This window comes from Sminthopsis crassicaudata, chromosome 3 (assembly GCF_048593235.1).
Source record: "Sminthopsis crassicaudata isolate SCR6 chromosome 3, ASM4859323v1, whole genome shotgun sequence".
NCBI classification, from domain to species: Eukaryota; Metazoa; Chordata; class Mammalia; order Dasyuromorphia; family Dasyuridae; genus Sminthopsis; species Sminthopsis crassicaudata.
In genome coordinates, this window is record NC_133619.1 from 401,031,598 (window position 1) to 401,056,497 (window position 24,900).

General features: G+C 32.6%; 1 protein-coding gene across 5 annotated transcripts in view; it reads left to right on the forward strand.

The window, feature by feature from the left end:
* JHY (junctional cadherin complex regulator) overlaps positions 1-24,900 on the forward strand; it is a 112,930-nt gene that overhangs the window by 6,338 nt on the left and 81,692 nt on the right. The window contains exon 2 of one of the 5 annotated variants that reach the window (XM_074302704.1): positions 22,974-23,090. The exons of the other annotated variants lie outside the window; for them this stretch is intronic. Coding sequence (XP_074158805.1) covers positions 23,020-23,090 — 71 coding nt within the window. The 5' untranslated portion in view covers positions 22,974-23,019. The remainder of the gene's footprint in view (positions 1-22,973; positions 23,091-24,900) is intronic. 5 annotated transcript variants of the gene reach the window in all.

Here is a 24,900-nt window from a genome sequence, read left to right on the forward strand (position 1 = left end):
AAGCGAGGTTTGTGTTATAAGGTGAGAGGACATTCCATTTGGCTGAAACTTGGAGTATATAGAAGAGAGTAATATGATAGAAAGCTTTAAAGGTCCAATGATTCAAGACTTTAGAGAGCTTTGAATGACAACTTTACCCAGTAGACAAAAAGGAGTACTAAATATCTTTGAGAATATGATATAACCAGATCTATGCATAAGAAAGATCATTCTATCCATGGTATGAGCATTACTTTGCAAAAGTAATGGAGTCTAGTCTATAGTAATGTGGTAGTAATGGGAATAGGTTGGAGAGAAGGAATACAAACGATATGGAGTCAGAATTTTCAGACATTGTACTGATTATACAGTTAATATGCAGTTAAAAATAACCAATTTATGTGAAAGGTGAAGGAGATAATAGTCAAAGAAAAAGAAATTTCCATGATGGAGCAAAACAGATTTTTACATAGTCAATGTTCAAAGATAAGCATCTTATTCTACATCTTGAGTCCATCACTTCTCTATCAAGAGGTGAGTAAGCAAGCATTATTATTGGTCCCTTTGAATCATGGTTTCACTCTATATCAATTCATACAAGTCTTCCCCAGATTTATGGTATTTATGGTATAGGAACTGTAATCATGTGCCATAATTTGTTTAGACATTCTCCAATCATTTCCAGTTTTTTAACACTATAAAAATCTGCCATAAATCTTTTTGTATTCATAGCTTCTTTTCCTCTTCCTTTAATTTCTTTGAAGTGCAGGCCTAGTAATAGGCCTTCAATGGATCCTATGTACAATTTGATGACTTTTGGTCTGTAGTTCCAAATTGCTTTCCAAAATGGCAACACCATTAATATGCCTACTTTTTTGTAGTCTCCAACTTTTAAATTAACTTTACTAATCTAATGAATCTGAAGTAGAACCTCAGAATTGCTCTCTACTAACAATAATTTGGAACTTTTTTCAATGGTTGTTGATAGCTTGGATGGGTTACTATTCTACAATTTTTATAGAGACAAAGAATTGAAAACAATAGGGTTCTTTGTCATTTGAAAAAGACTGAACAAATTATGGCGTATAAATGTAATGGAATACTATTTTGTTGTAAGAAATGATGAAAGAACAATTTTAGAGAAACCTGAGAAAAACAGTAGAAAAATTTACTTCATAAAAGCAACACTATAAAGAGAAGCATCATTGAAAGAGTTAAGAACTCCTATGAACACAGTGTTCAACCATGTTTTCAGAGAGCTTATGGTTATACAAGGTATCCACTTCTTGATAGGTAGTGGACTTAGGGCGCATATTGATATACATATATATATATATTTTTTTTTTGGACATAGCCTGTGTTGACATTTGTTTTACTTGACAATGCCTATTTGTTATAAGGGTTTTGTTCTTTATTTTTTAGAAGGAAGTAGTGGAAGAAAAAGAAAAAAGAGTTTTATTAATAGAAAAATATTAATTTAATTTTAAAATAACAACAAATCAAATTCTTTGTTCCTATCTTTTTTATGTTCTTACATAATATTTATCAATTGGACAGTGGCTCTTATTCTTAAAATTTTGAATCTATTTCATATGTATGTATTAAAAAAAATTTTGATCAGAAAATTGCTACAAATATTTTCCTATTTAACCATTTACCTTGGGTTTTTAATTTTTTTTCTTATTTTACTTGAAAAAACAATAAGAAAGACAGAAAAACAGAAAAGGAATGCAAAATAAATGTTTGCCCAGCAGAAAATTAAAGAGGATTTAAAATAGAGAATAACAAATTACCAGATCAAGAATGTATATATTAGAAGAAATTATATTCAGGAAGGTCCATTTTTTCTTTGCTTCCTTGTAAATTGTTCTTTGGTTCTCTGCTACAGACCTTATTTTCTTTATTTTTTTTCACCCTTTCATTTCCCACCGCCACCACCACCATCAAGAAAGCAAGCTACAGTTAAGAAAAAAAAAAAAGAGAGAGAGAGACAGAAACTCCCCCACATAAACACGTCTCTCCTATTCCTGCTGACTGTTTAAATTCTGCTCCATAAATTGCCTTGCTATTACTTAACTTCCCCCCATTCAAAATTACCTCGTTATCTTCCCCCCATTTTCCCTTTGTTTCCCCATCTATCCCTTTCCACTTATTTCTTTATAGATTTTGGAAGATGCTATACCTTTCGTGATATATATGTAGTGTTGCCTATTGAACCCATTCCTGATAAAAGTTTTCAAAACTACAAGTCCTCCTCCCCCTCTAGTACATGTTTATTCTTCCTCTTTACCTCATTTGTATAACATGATTACTATTTTTACCTTATCTCTGCCAATCTTCCTTTTGAGCTATCCTGTTGCTGATGAGTCTTAAACATAAATTTCTCGTGTAAAAGAAAAACGTTATAAACAATCTGTCCATGTTTAAATAGTTTGTCGATGTTGAGTTCCTTAAAATTCATCTTTGATATTGACTCTTATATTAAAATTTCTGTTAGTTTGAGTTTGATAAAAAGCCCTGAAAATCTGTTAGTTCATTGAATGTCTATTTTTTTATTCAAAATAATAGATAATATTGCTGAATATGATATTTTTGGTCACAGGCCTAGTTCTTTTGATTATCAGTAGATATGATTCCAGGACCTGTGATCTTTTATTGTAGCTTCTGATAAGTCTTGAAGATTCTAATTGTATTTCTACTATATTTGAATTGATTTTTCTCTTGTTTCTTGCAAATTTTCTTTTTGATCTGGGGGTTTCGAAATTTGGCAATAGTATTCCTGTGTTTTTTTCATTTTTTATAATCTGTTTTGTTATTTCTTGACCTCTCTGAAGAACCCTGGTCTTTCCTGTTCCCTAGTTTTATGGTGAGGTTCTTTCTTCATTCCTGTTCATTTTTCTTTAATAAAAGATATTAGTACCTCTAATTGTGGGGTGGGGTGATGCCTCAAGCTTCCCTTCAGCTCTCCCCTCTGACCTGGAACCCCAAACTAATAACTCCCCTTCAGACAGTGTCTCCAGCCAGCAGTGTCCCTGCCCCACTGCCTCTGCACTCACTGAATGCTGGTTCATTGTCGCCTGGTGTTCCCAATCAGCTGAGGTTCACTCCATCTGTCTCACCTTACCACCACTATGCTCCCTTTTCCTTCCCTTTTTATTCCTTTCTCATTAAGCTATAAACTTATCCCACACTTATTGATTTACACACACTTCATATTCCATTTTATCCTATTCCCTCTTCCCCCTTATTTCTTTATAGATTTTTGGAGAGTTATGTACTCTTTTTGGTATATATGTGTATTGTTCCCTCTTTAACTCATTGGCAATTTTAAATTTTCACAACTACTAGTCTTTCTTCCCCATCTAATATCTGTGTCTATTCTTACTGTTGCACATCATTCATATAGCATTTTTTTTCCTTTTCCTAGATTCTTTTTAGGGTCACATCATTCTCAGATCTATTCCAGTCTTTCTTTTGGACTTACTCAGTTACTAATGTCAGCTTTAGACATATGGTTTTTATGCATAAAACAATTTATTCTTATTGTGTCCATTGAAAGTAGTCTTTCGATGTTGACTCTTATTTGTTAAATTTCCTATTGAAATCATATTTCTTGAGACAAAATCCTAAAAATCTTGACAGTTTGTGGAATGTCCATTTATTTCATTCATTATTACTCTTAATTTTGCAGGACATACTATTTTTGGCCATAACTCTAGTTCTTTTGTTGATACATAGTATTCCAGGACCTGTGTCCTTTTATTGTAGTAGTTGATAAATTTTGTGCAATGTTTATTGTAGCTCCAGCATATTTGAATTTGGGGGGTTTGGGAAGGATGGTTATTAAAATTTTCTCCTTAATCTGGGAGCTTTGAAATTTGGCAATGATATTTCTATGTTTTCCTTGTGAGACCTCCTTGAGAGGTAGTAATCATTAGGTTTTTTTCTGTTTCTACTTTCCTCTCTTATTCTATCACTTCAGGACAATTTAATTATTTCTTGTATTGTGTGGAAGTTCCTTTTATTTTGGTAATAGCTTTCAGGTATTCCAATTATTTTTGTTTTATCTTCTTGATCTGTTCTCCATATCTGCTGTTTTTTAAGATGTTCCACATTCTCTCCTATTTTTTCATTCTTTATATTTTGTTTTTACCATTTCTTGGTCTCATAACTTCACTGACTTCTCTTTGCTCAATTCTAATTTTTAAAGATTTGTTTTCTTCTTTAAGATTCTGGATCTCTTTTTCTGGGTGGTTGACTTTTTTTCCGTAATCTTTTATTTCTTGGATTGTTAATTTTTTTTCCAAATCTCTTGCATTTTTCTTGAATTTTATTTTTAAAGTATAAGATCTATAAATTCTTTTGGGGCAGGTAAGCATTTATATTACTCTTTAGGGTAGGGGGAGGCTTTTTTTTTTAATTTGGCATCCATCTCTGAAGATGAATCTTGATCTTCCCTATTCAGTTAGTAATTTTCCATGGTTAGGAGTCTTTATCCTTTGCCTTCTCATTTAAAAAAAATAATAATAAGAATTTAATAATGTAATCACCTCTAGGTCCAGGGGTGAAAGGGATAGTTCTTTAGGCTTTCAGGTCTTCCTGCAGTTTTCCTTTCTGACCTTGAACCCCAAACCAAGAACCCCATCCTCCTATAAGCTCCTGTAGCTAGCAGCTAGTCTGCCTCACTAGTATTCTGGCTCCTGGTCCTGATAATCCTTTATCAGTAAAGACCTCTTCAATCTTCCCAGACTCAACTCCTTCCCCCTTCCCCTCTCCAGAAGCTGTCTGGGAGGTAAAAGTTTCTATAGTAGGGACTGCTGCTACCTCTGAACCCAGCTAGCCCCAAGGTTCCCTATTTGCTGTTTCAAAGGAGCTAGCCTGGAGGTGTTTGCATTTGACACAGGTTAATCCTCTAACTTGGGGTCTTCCTTGGGGCTTTTCTTGTTATCCTTGGGGGACCCCTGTTCTGCCCAAATCTTTCACTGGTCTGTGTTAACCCTGTCATGCAATTTTGTTTTGTTTGTGGAGAGAAATCTGAAGCACTTGTTATTGTCTGACCTACGCTGCCATCTTCCCAAAATCCTGCCCCTAGTATTGTGATTCTTATATTAGTTATTCTTCATCCATTTTCCAGATCATTTTTATTTCAATATGCCTTAAATTGAATTCAATTTTTTCAATCTTTTGACTTTGTTTTAATAATTTTTATTTCTTATGGATTTGTTAACTTCTGTTTTATCTATTCTAATTTTCTGGGAGTATTTTTCTTGAATAAGGTTTTGTACTTCTTATACTAAGGTATTAGTTCTTCAATTAAGTATTTCTTCCAAAACACTCATTCATTTTTCATTCCTTTTCTCTAGTGTTTTCATTTCACTTTTCATTTTTATTTTTCAACATTAATACATTTATATTTACATTTTTAAAATTCTACTTTATTTTATTTTCAGTTTTGAATTCTCTCCTTCTCTTTCTTCCTTCTCTCCTTTCCCTACCCACTAAAACAATAAAAATAAGATACATTACTAATATATATAGTAATGCAAAACAGATTTTTTTGTATTAACTTAGTCCAAAACAAAAGAGAAGAGAAAATCTTCAGTCTGTTCTCTGAATCCATCAGCTCTCTTTTCATTAAGAAAATAATCTTTAATTGCACATGTTTATCTATATTGGATTGCTTGCTATTCTGGGAATAGAGGTAGGGTAAAGGGGGAACAGGGAGAAAGTTTTGGGACATGTTGAAATCTATTTTTGCATGTATTTGGAAAAATAAAATACTATTAAAAATAAGTAAAGAAAAGAAAATAATCTTTAACTTTTGCTTTAACTTTTCTTAAAAATTTAGTTAACCTTGTAACCAAGTTGTGTTTTTCTTGGAAGTTTTTCTTGGAGAGATTTTGATGTAATTCTCCTCTTGTTTTGTCTTGGCTCTCCCTGGCACCATAATATTTCAGTATTATGGGAATCTTTTTTAAAAGAAATTCCTTCCTGCCTTCTCATAAGGCCAAGTTCTATGGGTTTTATTTAATTTTTATTTGTATTTTGGGTGGCCATGTGTATTAAAAAGTCTGTTTTCCAAGGATATTAGGAGTGGCTCAGGGATCCTAAGTAGTCTGACTTCAGACAATTTAATCACTGTCTTCTGATCTAGGTTTTTAAAGTTTTAGATCCTAGTTTGTATCTGAATGACATACCTATGGACTTATTCTGATTTCAGATTTCAATAGATTGATTGACTTCAGCTCATATCAGTTGTCTGGAAGGTTTTGCAGGCTCAACATAACAAAACTGTAGGTTTTCTATACTCCGGCTTTCTTCCTCATCCACAGGCTTCTGATCTGTAAACTGAATCTCTGACTCTAGTCTGGTGTCAGTGCAACAGCTGCTGGAGATCTGGATTCTAATCCCTTTGTATTTGTCTTTCTGGGAATTAGCCTCTATTCTACAATGCATTAGAAATCAGTTAAGATGAAATAGCAGGAGGAAACATTACAGTTTAGCTCTCCTTCACAACTACTCCAGCAAAGATCTAGAAAGAGAATCAACCTTAGAGTGATTGGGAAACCAAAAAAAAGAGGCTTTGAGATCATTAAATATATCAGTTGAAGAAAATGTACATATTTAACTTGGAGAAGACCTTTTTTGGGGGGAAGGAACGGGCTAGGGAAAAGTTTGCTGTTTTCAGTTACTTGAAGAGAAATTAAACATTGTTTTTGGTCAGAAAGAGCAGAAGTAGGAATAATGGATAGAAATGACAAAGAGGCCGACTTATAAGCTCCTAATAACTTAAGTTATACAAAGGTAGAATGGATTGACTTAAGAGGTAATCTTAACAATATAAGTTATAACATTTATCTAGCTATATATAGCTTGCAAAGCATTTTACATACCTTTCGTGTTCCCCTACTAGAACATTTCAAGCAATGGTTGGATGGCCACTTGTTTAGCATGGCCACTTGTTTAGCATGATATAGAGGGGCATCTTTTTTAGATATATGTTGGTTTAGATGGGTCTCTCGGGTTCCTTCCAATTGTTAAAATTCAGTGATCTGCTTTCCCCATTTATATTGTTGTCTTTGTGAAGATGAGGTATAGTATATACTATTTCTAGCAACTGCTGAGGTAGTTCTCTAAGCAAGATGAGTTCTCAAATGGCAAAGTAAAACAGAAAACTGATGCATTAATCTGATTAAGATTATGTTATTTATAAGCAGAGCTAATCTTACACTGGCAAAATAAAACATAAAATTGAGGCAGTTGTTTTTTTTTTAATAATTCCACAAAAGTATTATTTGTATAATTCATTGAATTACTTAGTTAAATATTCAGTTTTCTGCTTCATTTTTCCTGTGGAGAACTTTGCTAAATGTATTATTTTTGCATTGATCTGGACTATTTAGGGGCAGTGAATCAGTAAAAGTTTATCTTAAAACTCCTTTCACAATGTTTTAATTTCTACAAGTTAATTATAGTACATAATTGTAGCTCAAAATGAACAAAAGCAGAGCTTTTTATTAGAGTCAAAGAAAATATATTTCTTCTTGCTTTTATAAACCACAGTTTTAAAAGCAGCCTGATAAATCACTTGAGCCTTTGCTCTTGTGTTTTGATGTTTCTATAACCTCCTCAAAGCATTTACTCTCTTGTAGCTCAGCATGGTCAATCCATAATTCAATGTATATGGATTAGAGAAAACCTTTTACTTAATGGAAGTAGAAGTAGCATTGACTGTACTGAATGAAGCAAGAGTAAAGGATCATCTTGTAATAATCCTTAAACCCAACTCCAGAATTAGTCTTATGACACTCAAGGTTAACAGAGGAAAAAAAAGAAATTAATGGAATTCTTGCAGCATTATAAACAGTATCGATCATTTCAAAGATTTTTCCAAAAGCCTTAAATATTAAGAAATCAGAGTAGAAGTAATACTTCGTGTTTCATTATCTTGTAATACCTGTAACCAAATAACAAATAATATAAATTGTAATTAAAACTTAGAAGTTTTCATTTAAAAACAGCTTAAATTGACAGATACTTAAATGCAAGTAAAACCAAATAATCAGTATTAAGTTCCTACTATGTGCCAGATTTGTGTGAATCAGTTAATGAGATAATGAAATAAAAATAGATGCTAGTATCAGATGGTGTTAAATATTTATTATGTCTGAAAATATAGTGGAAAAAGCAGTGAACTGATTTATAAACATATCATGCATGATTAGGACCATAAATTTGGAACTGGAAGAGACCTCTTTATTTTATGAGAAAAGTGAGATATAGCAATATTAAGCAACTTAGCCAAGATGACACGGATGATAAGTAGCAGATCCAGGATTCCATCTCTTTCTGCAGAAAAAAAAAAGAATTGGATTCCTGAGAAGGAATCGGCCAACAAACACTATTATTAAGTGACTGCTGTGTGTCAGACACTATGCTAGGCATTAGCACCACAAGTAGTACAAAGAATAAAATAGTCTTTATACACATGATTTTACAGTCAAATAGGGGAGAGAAGAAAAATGCATTAAAGATATATACAACATAAAGAAAATAGGCCAATAAGGCTTCTAGTCAGATTTGGCAATCAGGAGGATCACTGTTGTGAAAAATGCAGCTTCAATTGAGTGATGACATTTGACTCTAGAAAGTAAAGCTAAAGACTAAAAAGAAAAGTGGAGATACCAAGTTTAGACAGCTTTTAAAAGAATTTGGTTGGGAAAGGAAGGAATTATATAAGATGACAGATTGAGGGAATGGCAAGATCTAATGACATTTGTTTTGTTTTGTTTTGTTTTCAAAGGATGGGGGGGTTTTCAGACAGTAAGGAAGGAACTAGTTCCATCTTCGTACCATCTCTTTCCTACCACTCTAATTTTCTGCTCACATAGCTACCACCCTAGGTAAAGACCTCCTTGACTCTTGCCCAGACTAACATCCTATTTGTTCATCCTGTCTCAAGTCAAGCTCTACTCTAAACCAATTTTACACAGCTGCCAAAATGTTCCTAAAGGCATATCTGATCATGTCACTTCCCTCTGCATTGCCCCAATACATTTCAGTGGTTCCTTTTGCCCTTTGTCATTTAAATATTTTTACAATCTAACCTGTTCCTACCTTTCCAGTCTTTTTCACATTACCCCCCTCCTTACTTTGCCTGATCTATCCATATGGACCTCTTTGCTATCTGATGAACATGACATCTCTCCAATCTCCTTTGACTTTGTGATGGTTGACCCCATGCTTGGAAGACACTCCTCACCTCTGCTTGTTGGAATCCCTGGTTGCTTGCTTGCTTGCTTTCTTTCTTCCTTTTTCTTTTTTACCACCATCACCTTTTTAAAAAAAATTTTTTTTAATAAAGCTCTTTATTTTCAAAACATATACATGGGTAATTTAACAACATTGATAGATACTTGCATAGCCTTGTGTTTCAGATTTTCTCCTCTTTCTCCCCCCACCTCTTCCCCTAGATGGCAAGCAATTCGATATATGTTAAACATGTTAAATTTTATGTTAGGGGGCAGCTAGGTGGCGCAGTAGATAGAGAACCAGCCTTGAATTCAGGAGGACCTGAGTTCAAAATCTGGTCTCAGATACTTAACACTTCCTAGCTGTATGACCCTGGGCAAGTCACTTAACCCCAGCCTCCCCCCCAAAAAAAAATATGTTAAATCCAATATGTATAAACATATTTATACAATTCTCTTGCTGCACAAGAAAAATCAGATTAAAAAAAAAAAGTAAGTAAGAAAACAAAATGCAAGCAAACAACAATAAAAAGAGTAAGAATACTATGTTGTGATCCATATTCAGTTCCCATAGCCCTCTTTCTGGGTATAGATGGCACTCTTCATCACAAGATCATTGAATTTGGCCTGAATCATTTCATTGTTGAAGAGAGCCACATCCATCAGAATTGATCATCGTATAATCTTGTTGCTGTGTATAATGATCTCCTGGTTCTGCTCATTTCACTTAGCATCAATTCTTATAAGTCTCTCCAAGCCTCTCTGTATTCATCCTGCTGGTCATTTCTTACAGAACAATAGTATTCCATAACATTCATATAATATAATTTATTAAGCCATTCTCCAATTGATGAGCATCCATTCAGTTTCCAGTTTCTAACCACTACAAAAAGGGCTGCCACAAACATTCTTGCACAAACAGGTCCCTTTCCCTTCTTTAAGATCGCTTTGGGTTATAAGCCCAGTAGTAACACTGCTGGATCAAAGGGTCTACACAGTTTGATAACTTTTTGAACATAGTTCCAAACTGCTCTCCAGAATGGCAGGATCTATTCACAATTCCACCAACAATGTATTAGTGTCCCAGTTTTCCCACATCCCTTCCAACATTTATCATTATCTTTTTCTGTTATCTTAGTCAATCTGTTGTGTAGTGGTATCTCAAAGTTGTCTTAATTTGCATTTCTCTGATCAGTAGTGATTTAGAGCACCTTCTCATATGATTAGAAATAAGTTTTAATTTCTTCATCTGAAAATTGTCTATTCCTATCTTTTGACCATTTGTCAATTGGAGAATGGCTTGGATTCTTGTAAATTTGAGTCAATTCTCTATATATTTTAGAAATGAGGCCTTTATCAGAACCCTTAAATGTAAAAATGATTTCCCAATTAGTCATTTCCCTATTGATCTTGTCTGTATTAGATTTGTTTGTACAAAAACTTTTTAACTTAATATAATCAAAATTATCTATCTGGTATTCAATCATGAGTTCCAGTTCTTCTTTGGACACAAATTCCTTCCTTCTCCACAGATTTGAGGAATAAATTATTGTATGTTCCTCTAATTTGCTTATAATATCTGATTACTTTCAAAGTGCAGATCAAATGCCATCTTCGAGGTGAAACCTTTCTTTAATTGCCCCAGCTATTAGTGAATTTCTTTCCAAAATTACCTTATATTCATTTTGTACACATTATGTATATACTTTTATATGTTCTTGTCTTTCTAATTAGAATATAAGCTCCTTGAGAACAGGGACTTTTTCATACTTGTTTTTGTTCTAGTGTTTAGAGGAGTATCTGAATTAATAAAATGCTTATTGAATGATTGATTCTGTTGTTACAAATAAAAAAAAAAAACCCTAAAGCTTACTAAGAAGATTAAATCGATTACTTCGGGACTCAGTTTTCAAGTGCCAGAGGCAGGCCTGGATAACCATTTGTTGGAGATATTAAAGAAGGGAATCCTACATTGGATGAGAATTAAAACTAGATAACTTCTAAGATCCTTTTAAACTCTCAGAATTGGAAATTAGTATGCTAGAAATTAGATATGGATTCACACTTAACACAATATACCAAGATAAGATCAAAATGGTCCATGATTTAGGCATAAAGAATGAGATCATAAATAGATTAGAGGAACAGAGGATAGTCTACCTCTCAGACCTCTGGAGGAAGAAGGAATTTATGACTAGAGAAGAACTAGAGATCATTATTGATCACAAAATAGAAGATTTTGATTATATCAAACTAAAAAGTTTCTGTACAAACAATACTAATTCAAACAAGATTAGAAGAGAAGTAACAAATTGGGAAAATATTTTTACAGTTAAAGGTTCTGATAAAGGTCTCATTTCCAAAATATATAGAGAATTGATCCTAATTTATAAGAAATCAAACCATTCTCTAATTGATAAATGGTCAAAGGATATGAACAGACAATTCTCAGATAATGAAATTGAAATTATATCCACTCATATGAAAGAGTGTTCCAAATCACTACTGATCAGAGAAATGCAAATTAAGACATCTCTGAGACACCACTACACACCTATCAGATTGCTAAGATGACAGGAACAAATAATGACGAATGTTGGAGGGGATGTGGGAAAACTGGGACACTAATGCATTGTTGGTGGAGTTGTGAAAGAATCCTGCCATTCTGGAGAGCAATCTGGAACTATGCCCAAAAAGTTATCAAACTGTGCATATCCTTTGATCCAGCAGTGCTACTACTGGGCTTATATCCCAAAGAAATACTAAAGAGGGGAAAGGGACCTGTATGTGCCAAAATGTTTGTAGCAGCTCTTTTTGTAGTGGCTAGAAACTGGAAGATGAACGGATGTCCATCAATTGGAGAATGGTTGGGTAAATTATGGTATATGAAAGTTATGGAATATTATTGTTCTGTAAGAAAGGACCAGCAGGATGAATTCAGAAAGGCTTGGAGAGACTTGCATGAACTGATGCTGAGTGAAATGAGCAGAACCAGAAGATCACCACTATACACTTCAACAACAATACTGTATGAAGATGTATTCTGATGGAAGTGGATATCTTCAACATAAAAAAGATCCAACTCACTTCCAGCTGATCAATGATGGACAGAAACAACTACACCCAGAGAAGGAACACTGGGAATTGAATGTAAAATATTAGCACTACTGTCTATCTACCCAGGTTACTTATACGTTCGGAATCCAATACTTAATGTGCAACAAGAAAATTGGATTTACACACATATATTGTATCTAGGTTATACTGTAACACATGTAAAATGTATGGGATTGCCTGTCATCTAGGGGAGGGAGTAGAGGGAGGGAGGGGAAAATCTGGAAAAATGAAAACAAGGGATAATGTTATAAAAAAAATTACTCATGCATATATACTGTCAAAAATGTATAATTATAAAATTAATAAAAAAACTCTCAGAATTTAAAGTCTGAGAAGTTTTCATGTCAGTATAAGATAGCACTGTTTGGCTAATAAGCTTCTTTCAAAGTTTACACTGGTGTATCCTGTTGGATATGTAGCCTTTTACAAAAGGAAAAAAAAATCATCAAACCTTCTAAACTCTGCTGGTTCTCCACTTACCCTCCTCATCACTCCCTTTTTCTTCTTCACTGTTCTTCAGTATTCAGTTCTTCATTATTATTCTCTATAATGTAGGTATTACCCAAAGCTCTTTGTCCTTTTGTTCCCTCTCTAAATTAGAGCCTTTTAAGATGGAGTCCAGGAACTAGACTTTTAAAAAATTTTGACAATTACATTTCACTACGATTAGTTTCATTTGTTATTATATATAGCATTTTATTTTGTGCATTTAAAAAAATATTATTCTAAGAAGGGATTCGTAGGTTTCACTAGACTGCCAAAGGCTTCACATTATTAAAAAATGGTAAGGAACTCCTGCTCTAAATCCTTGATGACCTCATGTATTTTCACAGTTTTAACTTTGCTTCCATGCATATGACTTCATACATCTGCAGCACATCTACTCTCTCAAGCTGAAAGCGAACATTTCCAACTTACTGAACATTTTTTATCAGAATGATCTTCTGAGACTTCAAACTTAATATATCTGAATCAAACTCATAATTTCCCCCAAAAATCAGAAAACTAATTGAGAAGCTGTTTGTTAAATATCTGCATTATAAAATAAAGAGATTGGGTAAGATGAAATAGTTGACCTCATAAAAATACCAGTAAAGTTGGGAAATTTTATATATATATATATATATATATATACACATATATATATAATTTCCCAACTTTACACTATATATATATATATATATATATATACATATATATATATATATATATATATATATATATATAGTGTGTGTGTGTATACATATGTATATGAGCACACATAGATACACACACACATTTAACTATAGTGCAAAAAAGTCATTACAGAGAGGTAAAAAGCAAAATGCTGTTGTGAAGTCCAAAGGGAAAGGGTATTACTGATGGAAATTGAGTTGAAATGATTTTAACAGCAAAAGAGGTATAGAGTAGGGAACATTTTCTGGGAATAGGGAGCAGCATGAAAAAAAGGGAAAACAAACCTTGTGCTTTTTTATTTCTCTAGTTCTGTCAATAGCATCATCCTTTTTCAAGTGCTTCAAACTCATTCACCCACAATTAACATGATTTCCCCCATTGTTTTCTCATGTATCTAGTCAATCACTAATGGTGAAGATTCTATATTTTTCATTAACAAATCCACACACATAACCCATATATTTTCACCACCACCTCCTTTAGTTTTAACTCTTATTTATTTTTATTAAATTTCCACATTATCAATTCATAGTTACTCCCTTCCATATTGCCACTTTCCCCATCTTAGTTTCACTATATCATGGATTGACATAGGAAATTAAATGGAAATTTTGGGGAAGTTCTTATGGAAACAGCAGATGAAGGCCAGCATATGACACAGAAAAGGTATTATATTATACATATAACATATGTATTATAATTATGTAAATATATGTATAGTGATTATGTAATATCAACCCAAATTATTGTAATAGTCCATAAAGGAAAAAATTGGACTTAAAGGAAAGCCAAAAAATTTTACATAGATTTCCAGATCACTGGGGTACCTAACTCTAAATTCTACAATATGGAAGGGTTAATAAGCACTTTGCTTTCTATCTGTCCTATATCCAATTTCTCCCTCCTCTTCACACATCACCAACTGCCCTTTTGAACTTCTCAATGTGAGTGTACCATTAACATCTTAAATTCTACATGTACAAAGACTTCTATTGAAGTCTTTCTTCTACATGAAGTCTTTTCTATTCCTTTAACCTGGAACAATGATTCCTTCCTCATTTGATGTCATAACACTTTTTACTTCTATTATATATTTGTATTATTATTTTTATATTGATCTATATAGATGTGTAAATCATTCTATCTAAATTATGACCTTTCTGAAGGCAGGAACTGTGTCTTCTTTATTTTTAATCTCCTTCCAAAGCATAAGAGGGGAAATGGAATAAGTATAGGAAGGAAGAAAGGAGAAAAGAAAAGAAGATAACTTATATTTCCCAAGCTATTATATTATAGTTCCTAGCTTTTTATGGCATTCATAACTACTGGTACCTAAATAAATTAGACAAAATAAAAACTTTGCAAATTTAAAGTACTATGTAAATAATAGTGATTATTATTACTATTAAATTTCAAAATCTATTATCACAGTATATTCTTAAAATTGATTGTTATTCTGCTTTAATTACTTTCTGGAGTTTGTTTTTTGTTTAGACATAGTGTTATCATAACAGATGAGTGTAGTCTTAGGAGCAAGTAAAAGATTCGGAGTGGTTACAAAGTATATTTATTAAGGACAAAATTACTAGTTAGAAATGCTAAAATCTTTTGTGATTACAAGTTTTGTCACTTGAGAAATTGCCTACTGAAAAACTGGATTTACTAGTGATTTTCTCAAAAACAATAAATGTTGACTGGCTCTCACATTGCAGATAATTTAAATCAAAATTATGTATAAAATATTTTAAAAGTTTTAGACAGATGACAACCAAATTACTAAAATTATGTAGTAACACATGAAATATTTTAATCTCCTTGATCCTCAGTGTCCTTATCTGTAAAATGAGAGAGACTATATTCAAGTATTATGTAAAAATGCTTAATCAAATTTTAGAGATCTAAGATTCCTGTTACTTCTGAAACCTGTGATCTTTATGATCATTCATTTAACCATATATTTATCTTTTCAAACTAAAAAAAAATTGAAAATGTAATAAATTTTATTTGCTCTGGATTTTGATTATTTGGGTTTTCATTGAAATAAATTTATATACATTTATATACATTACTGGGTTTTGCACAGTATAGTTAACCAAAATATTAGCCATATTGACTCCCAAATCTACAAAACCAAAGACTTAGACTGATATAAAATATAGGAAGAAAATAATAATAATTTTCAAGAAACAAGACTTGTTTTTGATCTTTGTTTTTAGGCAATTACTTGGAGGTGTTCTATGGAAAAGTTTTAAGCCCCAAATATTAACATTGTGTTTCAGGGCAGAAGATGAGTTTTTTTCTTAAAGGAAATACCATATTTACTGTTTCTTGTATTACTATGTTATACAAAATTATCATTTAGTGAAAGGGGAAACAAAATTCTCCTTGTAATTGGTTTCATGATATCCTTTGTTTCACTGTTTTCATTTTTATTCCTGAGTTGTATCCATGAAAACAAATAGACATTTGAAGCAAATATCTGAATAATTTATAAACTCAAAATCTGTGACTGAAGAAGAAAAAAAGCACGTTAGGTGAAATTATTTAGAATTCATCTATATGTAATTAAAACTATTCAATTTAACAGAACTGTTTTGCCTGCATAGACAAAACTATAGTCTAGTTCATTAAACCTTTCTTTTCTATTATTATAGAAGATAGTGCTATTTAGCCCTAGAGACACTTGTGAATTACTACAGTAAATGAAAGTTTTCATCTTTTTCTGAAATGTGAAAAAAAAAACCTACATGAAATATTTCAACTTATTATTTAAACATTTATTTTATGTGTTTGAAGTTATTTTAATCATTTGGGTTTATTTCATATTACTGAAATGGCATTGATTAGACAATTTTAGATAGTTGTTAAGCTGAACATAGAATTCAGAAATCTTCTGGGAACCATTGTGAGTGTCATACGACTTTAAAGAAGCATTAAAAACTTTATACTTAAATAAAATTGAATTTACTTTTCATATGCATAAAAGATTTAATGCCATATAAATTGAGAATAATTGTTCTGTTTAAAAGGATTAAATTTAACCTGAATCAATAATAACATGTGCAGTTTCAATCTAACTGCCTACTTAAAATAAAGTGGCAAACAAATAACAGCTAAATGATTAATAGCAATGCTTTTATTCACCTCCTCAACAGGCAAAATGGCCAGTTATTGAATATTTTATTGTGAGTGCAAAGGATGTTAATTGTACTAGAAACATGCTCTAATTTTAGTAATTTTTGACTGAATGCTATGCTGAATATGAGGCTCTTCATTAAATGGAAATTTGATTTTATTTTGTTTGAAGTTATCACTGTAAGTACTCAAATATAGTCCATTAACTCCAGCAAATATCATGGCATATGCATATGAGACCCCCTTTTCTCCACTTCTCTGCATCCATTACTAACCTAGGAATCTGAAGAGGAGACCTGGCATCTGTTGTCTGTTTAGTAACAAAAGCAGTTGTGTACACATTGTCCATCTAACCTTTTATCAAATGGGGAAAGAGGGAGAGGAGAAGAGGTGCATCTTTTGTGTGCAGATGATTACTGATGAAGGGGTACTTTACACTCATTTTGTTCCAGTATAGTGACCTGGACCACATAATACAATTGAGCTTCCAAGCACACAATCTCATCACAATGAAGTTCTTCAGTATCATATTCTATTTCAACCATTAGATTTGTTTCCTGTGAGGTATTATAGCTTTCTGTGCTTATGCTATTGCAAAAGTACCATCACCTATTTGTTTTAACAGAGTTTTCATCAACAAAGGTGAAATGAATGTTTTAAGACTGTCCTTGTTACTTGGCAGGTATGAATGGCAATGAATTGTATTAGAGCTTTTTTTATGAGAACTACAGTTTCATATCCAAAGATCTTTATTCGTATGTGTGTTATTCGGACAGGTTTTGATTTTCTTTAGTTCAAAAATCTCAGCCCAAACAACTAATTTTTATATAATCTGTTTAAAACTTTTCAGTTTTTGCCTAGTTTCTACTTGAAGCTATCAGTTTAACAGGAATTATGTTTTTCTCAGAAAGTAAAAACAATGTAATTTCATTTTTATCTTCCTAGTAGACCATTTAGCATCTAATTAAAAATAAGTGTCATTGAAGTATTTTAATCTCCACCTGATGGCTCAAGTTATATATTGTTGAACCAGATGCTTAAAAGTGCCTATCACTTTCTCACCTCCATGGAAAGTTAGGTGCACAGAGAGGCATATTAATTTTTCCAGATGGCTAAGGTGCCACTTAGTGTATTTCAAACTGAATTTTTACCAAAGAATAACTTAAACACTAAGGAGAAAAGAACACTTGAAACCTATCAAGAGCATAATTAGTAACTACATAAAATGATTACTGAATGTGACACATAGAAAGCAAAGAATGGAAATTGAATTCATTATACAGAAAAACCAAAGTACTATTTCATATAATTTTAGAAAGTGTAGAGTCTAGTAAGGAGCAATATGCTAGAAGGCAGTATGAGTAGTGAATAGAGTGCTAGGCTTGAAACCAGGCAGATTTGAGTTTATACTTACTAGTTCTATAAGCATGGATATCTCTTAATCTTTTAGTAGCTTTGTTTCTTTATCTGCAAAGTGGAAAAAATTTGTAGGACAATATCTGTGAAATACACTTCCAAGCATTATGTGAAGTTTAATGAACTACTGTATATAAAGTGCTCTGCAAATTTTAAAGTGCCACATAAATATCAATTATTATTATTGGAACTACTGTTCACATAAGAACTGTGAGTTGCTAGATGAAATATACTAAATATGTTTAAAATAGAGAAACCAACCTGTTATGTAGGATACTACTTTTTCTTAGTACATGTATCTGACTGAATATTGCCATTAGAAAAATAACTTCAAAACTGAGTTCAGAAATTTCAGTTACCATAACAGATATGAGCAGATGATAACATCCAATTGCAATTAAAAATTAAGAAACATAACTGACTTTTGTATGTTTAACATAGAAAGCATTAAAAATTATGTGGCAGCTTCACATTTTAATCGGGGTAGGTATTTTATAGCACACATAATCACAAATACTATGATGTTCCATTTTCAGTATCCCATAGGCCTATAACTATAGCCATGTCTGCCTCCATAGGCAGAGAATTGCTGCCTAATATAATTAATTAAATGGTACAGTGGAAATAACCCTAGATTTGTCATCAAGCTACCTAGATTTGAATCTGAAGTCATCTGGTTTTTTCCTACATGACCATAGGCATCTCAAGTTTATTAAGTAAGCGTTAAAATTCATTATCTTCCTTCCTAAACCAGATACTCTTCTAAATTTATCTATTCAGACTTCCATCGTTCTCTGGGTCACTGACATTTGCTACTTCAAAGTTAATCTTGATTCTTTCCTCTCCTTTATTTACTATATCCATTTAGTTACCAAATCTTGTTAATTCTATTTCTGGTCCCTGACACCTTTTTTTCATTCTTACAACCAGAACCCTAATTCAGAAGTTCATGAGCTCATGATTTGATTACTAAAAGAACCACACAACTTTGGAGGACGTAAGGATCAATACAGTAACTAACTATATAAAAAAATGATCTATACCTCCTAACAGAAATGACCTACTGCATATGTCTATCTATAGATTTTGGACATGGACATTGTGAAGATTTGTTTGGTTTGAATGTGCATACTTGTTAACAATATTTTTTCTTTTTTTTTTCTCCAGTGGGATGGATGAGGAGGGATGTGAGAGAAGAGAAAATAAATGCTTTGTAATTGAAAAAAAATAATAAAAATAAAAGAAGTTCCTGTATGGTTTCTCTGTTTTTATTCTTTTTCCTCCCCTATGCATCATTCACATAGCTGCGTAGGCTTCCTAAGTTACAGTCTAAATATGTGCCACTTCCCTGCTCAGAAAATTTTAGTGGCTTCCCATTGTCGGTAGAATAAAATAATTCCTTAGCCTAACATTTAAGGCCTTCTACAAACTAGTTCCCAACTATCTTTCCAATCTTATTTCACACCATTCTTTTCCCATAAATTATTAACTGGTTTCCAACCTTAACTCTCCATCTCCTTTCTCAATTAATTCACATAAATAGCCCCTCTTGCCTGGCATACACACTTGAAAACAAGAATCTTGTTTCAAGCCTCAGATTGGGTTCCATCTTTCCTGTGTATGCTCCCTCCTCTCCTCCTTTTGCCAGTGGTCAGTGTTTTCTCCTTCCACATTTATTTATATGCATGTTGTATCCCCTCAGTAGTTATAAACTCCTTGAGGGCTAAGATTTTTTTTTATTTTTTTCTTTGTTCTCATTTCTTTGTTTCCACTTTCTGTATGTATATACTGTGTGTAAACTTGAACCAAATCATATATATACTTCAAAGTTTAACTCAAATGTATTTCCTTCATGAAACCTTTCTTGATTCCCCTAATCAGAAATAAACCTCCTCTCCCATGAACTTTATTGCACTCTATATCTTTTAAAAAGTGATTTTTGTTGTGAATTTAGTAATATTCTCATCAAATTAAAATCAAGTAAAATATGGTATTAATCTGAACTACTTTCATTTTGGAGAAAATTATATAACTCTTGTACTGTAACAGTTGTTGGTTTTTCTTTCAAAATACAGTTCTTAATCATCGTGAGTCTTATAATCTTATAAGCATGCTGATCTTATTTTTCATCCTTCAGAACTCTCCTGTATTTATACTATATTTTATTATTGTGTATTTTCCCTCTCCTAAATCCTGTTATTAGGGAATGGGTGTTACTTTATCAATTTAGCTAGAGCACAGTAGAGATTAATAAGTCAAAAAATCTGTATATAAATGTAAGTTGCTAATACTATTTTAGTAATAGTAATTTGTTGTCTAGCACAAGGTTAGAAAGGCATAAATAAGTTGAGCCCAAAGGCCAAAGGTTGGTGATCTTCCTCAATCCCAGTTTTTTATGTACCCTCCTGGTTTATAATGTGTTAATGTCTCTGTAGTTACCTTGTCTCTTCAGTAGTAGGAGTAGGTTGTTCTACAACCACGTCAGCTTCCTAAGAAAGCTTTATTTTTGGCTATAGTATAAGGAAATAAAAAAGGGAATCCAGTATAAATATGAATTAGATATGAAATAAATGGTTTTATTCATACACTGAAAGGAAATGATTCAGTAACTGAGAATCATAGAATGATTATAATTGAGAAGTTAGAATTAAATAAAGTCTTCTTGGGATAGTTGCAACAGGCCTACATTTCACGTTTATAGAGAATAACCTGTTTATGCCAAGTGGGCTATTTCAGTTTTCTCCATGCAACTCTTTTACTCTTGGCCAGTTTGCCTCTGTTTTTGCAGTTATTTGGCCATAACTCCTCCAATGGCCAGTTTTCCTAGTGCTCTGGTGCCCAAGAAGAGAAGATGCAACTTCCTTTCAATATCTCATTAAGCCCTGTGGAAGCACAAAACAGGAGTGGCCCCATTCCAGGCACAGTCTAGCATAGGAGGCCACACCACAGGGTTAATCTGGTGGGGAAGTCTGGGGTAAGGGCATTCTTACCTTTCAGATCTTCACTGTCCTTGTAACTCCCAGGCTGACAGAAAGAAGAAACTTGAGCTGCAGAGATGGCCTCTTTATCTATACACAAAGTTCTGGCTCAATAGCCAATTAACAGTTTCTCATGGCTAGCAGAAAGTGAGCCAAGAATTTCTGCCTGCTTTGAAGAAAAAAGCAAAATGACTAACACCATACATTTCTAAGTGGGTGTTACAATTGAATATGGCATAAGGAAAATATTAAAGGCAAAATGAAGCAATTTTTTTAGTGAAAAGTTTTTTCATCTTTCATTTTCACAAATGGAAAGCTTATAATGGTGGTATTCATTGTGAACGATGCTATTGACTTTGTGTGTCAAAAAAGCATAGATAAAAAGAATTCAGAGGTGATTTTCTAAGTAATTAGTCCTTAAAGTGACTTAGAATTTTTTTTTTCACATTGATAGCTTGGACTGAAATCTGCTTTCACTTTTTGTGGATATGATAGTACTTAGAAAAACTTAGAAAGTCAATTAAAAAACTAGCCTAAACAACTTCAGAAAAGATTTAGGATATTAAAAAAATTATACAAGTTATCAGCATTTCTGTATATTACCAACATACTAGTTGGACAGGTAGAGTAGGGAGAAATAGAGTAATTCCATTTAAATTAATTATAAATAGTATAATAGACTTGGGAGTCTATACCAAGAAAAACAGAGAAACTATGTGAAAATAATTACAAAACAATTCACATAAAGAATGAAATCTAAATAATTAGGGAAATATTAGCAGGCTGAGCCAATATTTTTTAAATGACAGTATTACTTAATTTACTTATTCAGCATCATATCAGAGTACCAAAGAACTACTTTTTAGAGCTAGAAAAAATAACAATTCTTCTGGAGAAACAAGTCTATCAATGGAATCATTGAAAAAAGTGGGAAGAAAAGGGCCTTAGTTTTTTGTTTGGTTGTTGTTGGTTTTTTCAGTCACACCTGACTTCTCGTGACCCTATTTGAGGTTTTCTTGGTAAAGAAACATTATAGTTTCTTGATGTTTTCCATTTCCTTCTCCATTTCACAGCTCATTTCACAGATGAAGAAACTGAGGCAAACAGTTAAGTGACTTGCCCAGGGTCACACAGCTAATAAGTGTCTGAAGCCAGATTTAAACTCAGAAAGATGAGTTTTCCCAATACCCAGTACTCTTTATCAATTGTGCCACCTAACTATTTAGTAATACCAGATCTCAAACTATAATGTGAAGCCATACTCATCAATTTGGTACTGGATGAAAAAATATATTGATCTGTGGAACAGTTTTGATGTACAATATACACAAACAATAGATAAATCCCAAATTCCCAGTTTTGGGGATAAGAATTTACTATTACAATGAGTAAAGGGTACAGTTGCCCAATTGGTGGAACTGTGTCTATAAAGCAATTTAGAACTATGCCTATAAAGTTATTAAAGAGTACATACCTCTTGACCAAGCTGTTTCTACCAGGTATATACCTCCAAACAGAGCAAAGAAAGAGGAATAGAACCTATGTGTATAAAATTATTGGAAACTGAAAGGGTGCGCATCAGTTGGGGGAATGCTGATCAAGTTATATGATTGTGGAAGAATTGTTATGACAAATGATAAAGGGAATAGCTTCAAAAGAACTTTGAAAGACTTGTATGAATTGATGCAAAGTGAGATGAGCAGAACCAGGAGAACAAGTTCTGCAATTACAACTTTGAAAGATTTAAGATCTCATCAACGCAATAACCAACTACAATCCCATAGGACTCATGATGAAAATATTCTACCCACCTCCAGATAGAAAATTATTAATTTTTTTAAAGTGGCCGATTTGAGAATTTGTTTTATTTGATTATAAATGTTGCTAATAAGTTTGTTTTTTCTTGCTTTCTCAATGGAAGGAGAGAAGGGGAGGCGGGAAGAAGGTAATTCAGACCTGAAAATAAAATGAAATTGAATATCAAAAAAAGAATTCATAGAAAGGATCATTCCAGGCAAGGAGAACCACAAGACTACAGGTATCAAAAGGGATGTGAAGGTGGTATGTTCAGGGGACAATAAGTAGACCAGTCTGTCTGAAGTAGAGGCTCTATGACAGTAAATAGTGAAAGACAATATAACAGTTTAGTTTTATAAACTACACCAAAGAAGAGGAAATTTTTAAAAACTGAACTGGAAAAAGTTCTGGATTTGTAATCAAAGAACCTGGGTTTGTGTTCATATCTCAGCTCTCACACTAACTACTTCTTTGTCCGATCTTGAACAAATCATTTCATATCTCTGGGTCTCAGTTTCCTCATCTGTAAAATGTGGTTGTTGATAACTTCTAAATTCCTTCCACCATACATTAAGAAACTCAGGGGAAATGAATTTCTATGCAATCAGCTTTTCTTTTTAGCATGCACCTATAAAATAAAAAAAATTCTTAGTGACAATTGAGCAAGACTTAGGAGTTTTGGCCTTTTGCTCCAGATTTTGGTTTACAGCAAATAAAAGAATTCTAAGTCCACATTAAGGAGAGCAAATTAATATTAGGTAGACCATTAGTTTGTTTACTTAGCTTAAAATTATATTCTCTATAAATGAGTATATCAAATGGCACAAAAAGACCTAAAAGATTTACATTTTCTTTTTGATTAGTGGATTGCGGCTACTGTTCTCAAGGAAGGAAAATCTCCCCCATTTTTGCTTTTGAAGATCAAAGATGCCATTAAATATGCCATATTGCTACTTGGATTTTTTTTCTTGTTTGGTTGGGAGTAGGAAATACTTTATAAATTGAGATTGTTGTGGAAAAAAAAGAAGAGCTCTATCTTGACTTCTAAATAGATTACAGATTGGTTAACTTTCCTCTTTCAGAACAGTTTAGTTAACTTTGTATTCATCCAAAACTATTCAGAAGCTTAAGTATTCATGATTTTCTCAGGATATTTTGTTAGGAACTAACTGTGCAAAAGCTGAATTGAAAAGAGAAGTAAATCTAGGCTCAGTGTTCATTCAGAGTTTTGCTTTGGATTAACTTGATTTAAATCTATTTTATATTCTATCTACTCAGGCAAATGAAGTGTGAATTAGGTAATTGTACAAGAAACTCAGTCATTGTAATAAACAATCTGTATTATTCTGGTAAAAACTATACTGCTTTTGCCCTAAGAATATGAGACTTTGGGGCAAGCTTTAACCACTTTAGTTCTCTATTTTCCTCTCCCTGTTTTAGATAAGAATATGTTTGTATTTAAAAAAAAAATGGGGCTCTTAAGATCATTTGTGAATAGTTTTATCATCAACAGTAACTGATTGTAACACAACTATATACGGTGTTCAGCCATGAATAATTTACCTATTCTCAACAATGCAAGACTATTCCAAATTTCTCATGATAAAAAAAAAATGCTATCCATATCCAGAGAAAAAATTGTTGGATCTGAATGCAGATCAAAGTATATTATTTTATTTTTCACTTTGTTTTTCTTGTTTTTTTTTTCTTTTGATCTGTATTTTTACAACATGACTAATATGGAAATGTATTTTACATGATTGAACATATAATTTGATGAAGCCATCAGGTTCTAGAAGAGCAGTTCAGAATGTGAAAAAAATCACAGAAGCAATATCCTAGCCATATAAGGGCCCTTTGTTATTGTAAAAAGGCAGACAAACAAAAATGATTTAGCAGGGAGTTGTGAAAGAAAGAGGCCATTTTAAAAGTCAGAGGCAAAGTAAGGGCAAGGGCCTAGAGAGTTAGGCAGCTATTAAGGAGGGTCCTAGTTGAGAACAAATTCGAATGTACTTTATATATATGTCAGCAACTACATGATAGGATACTAG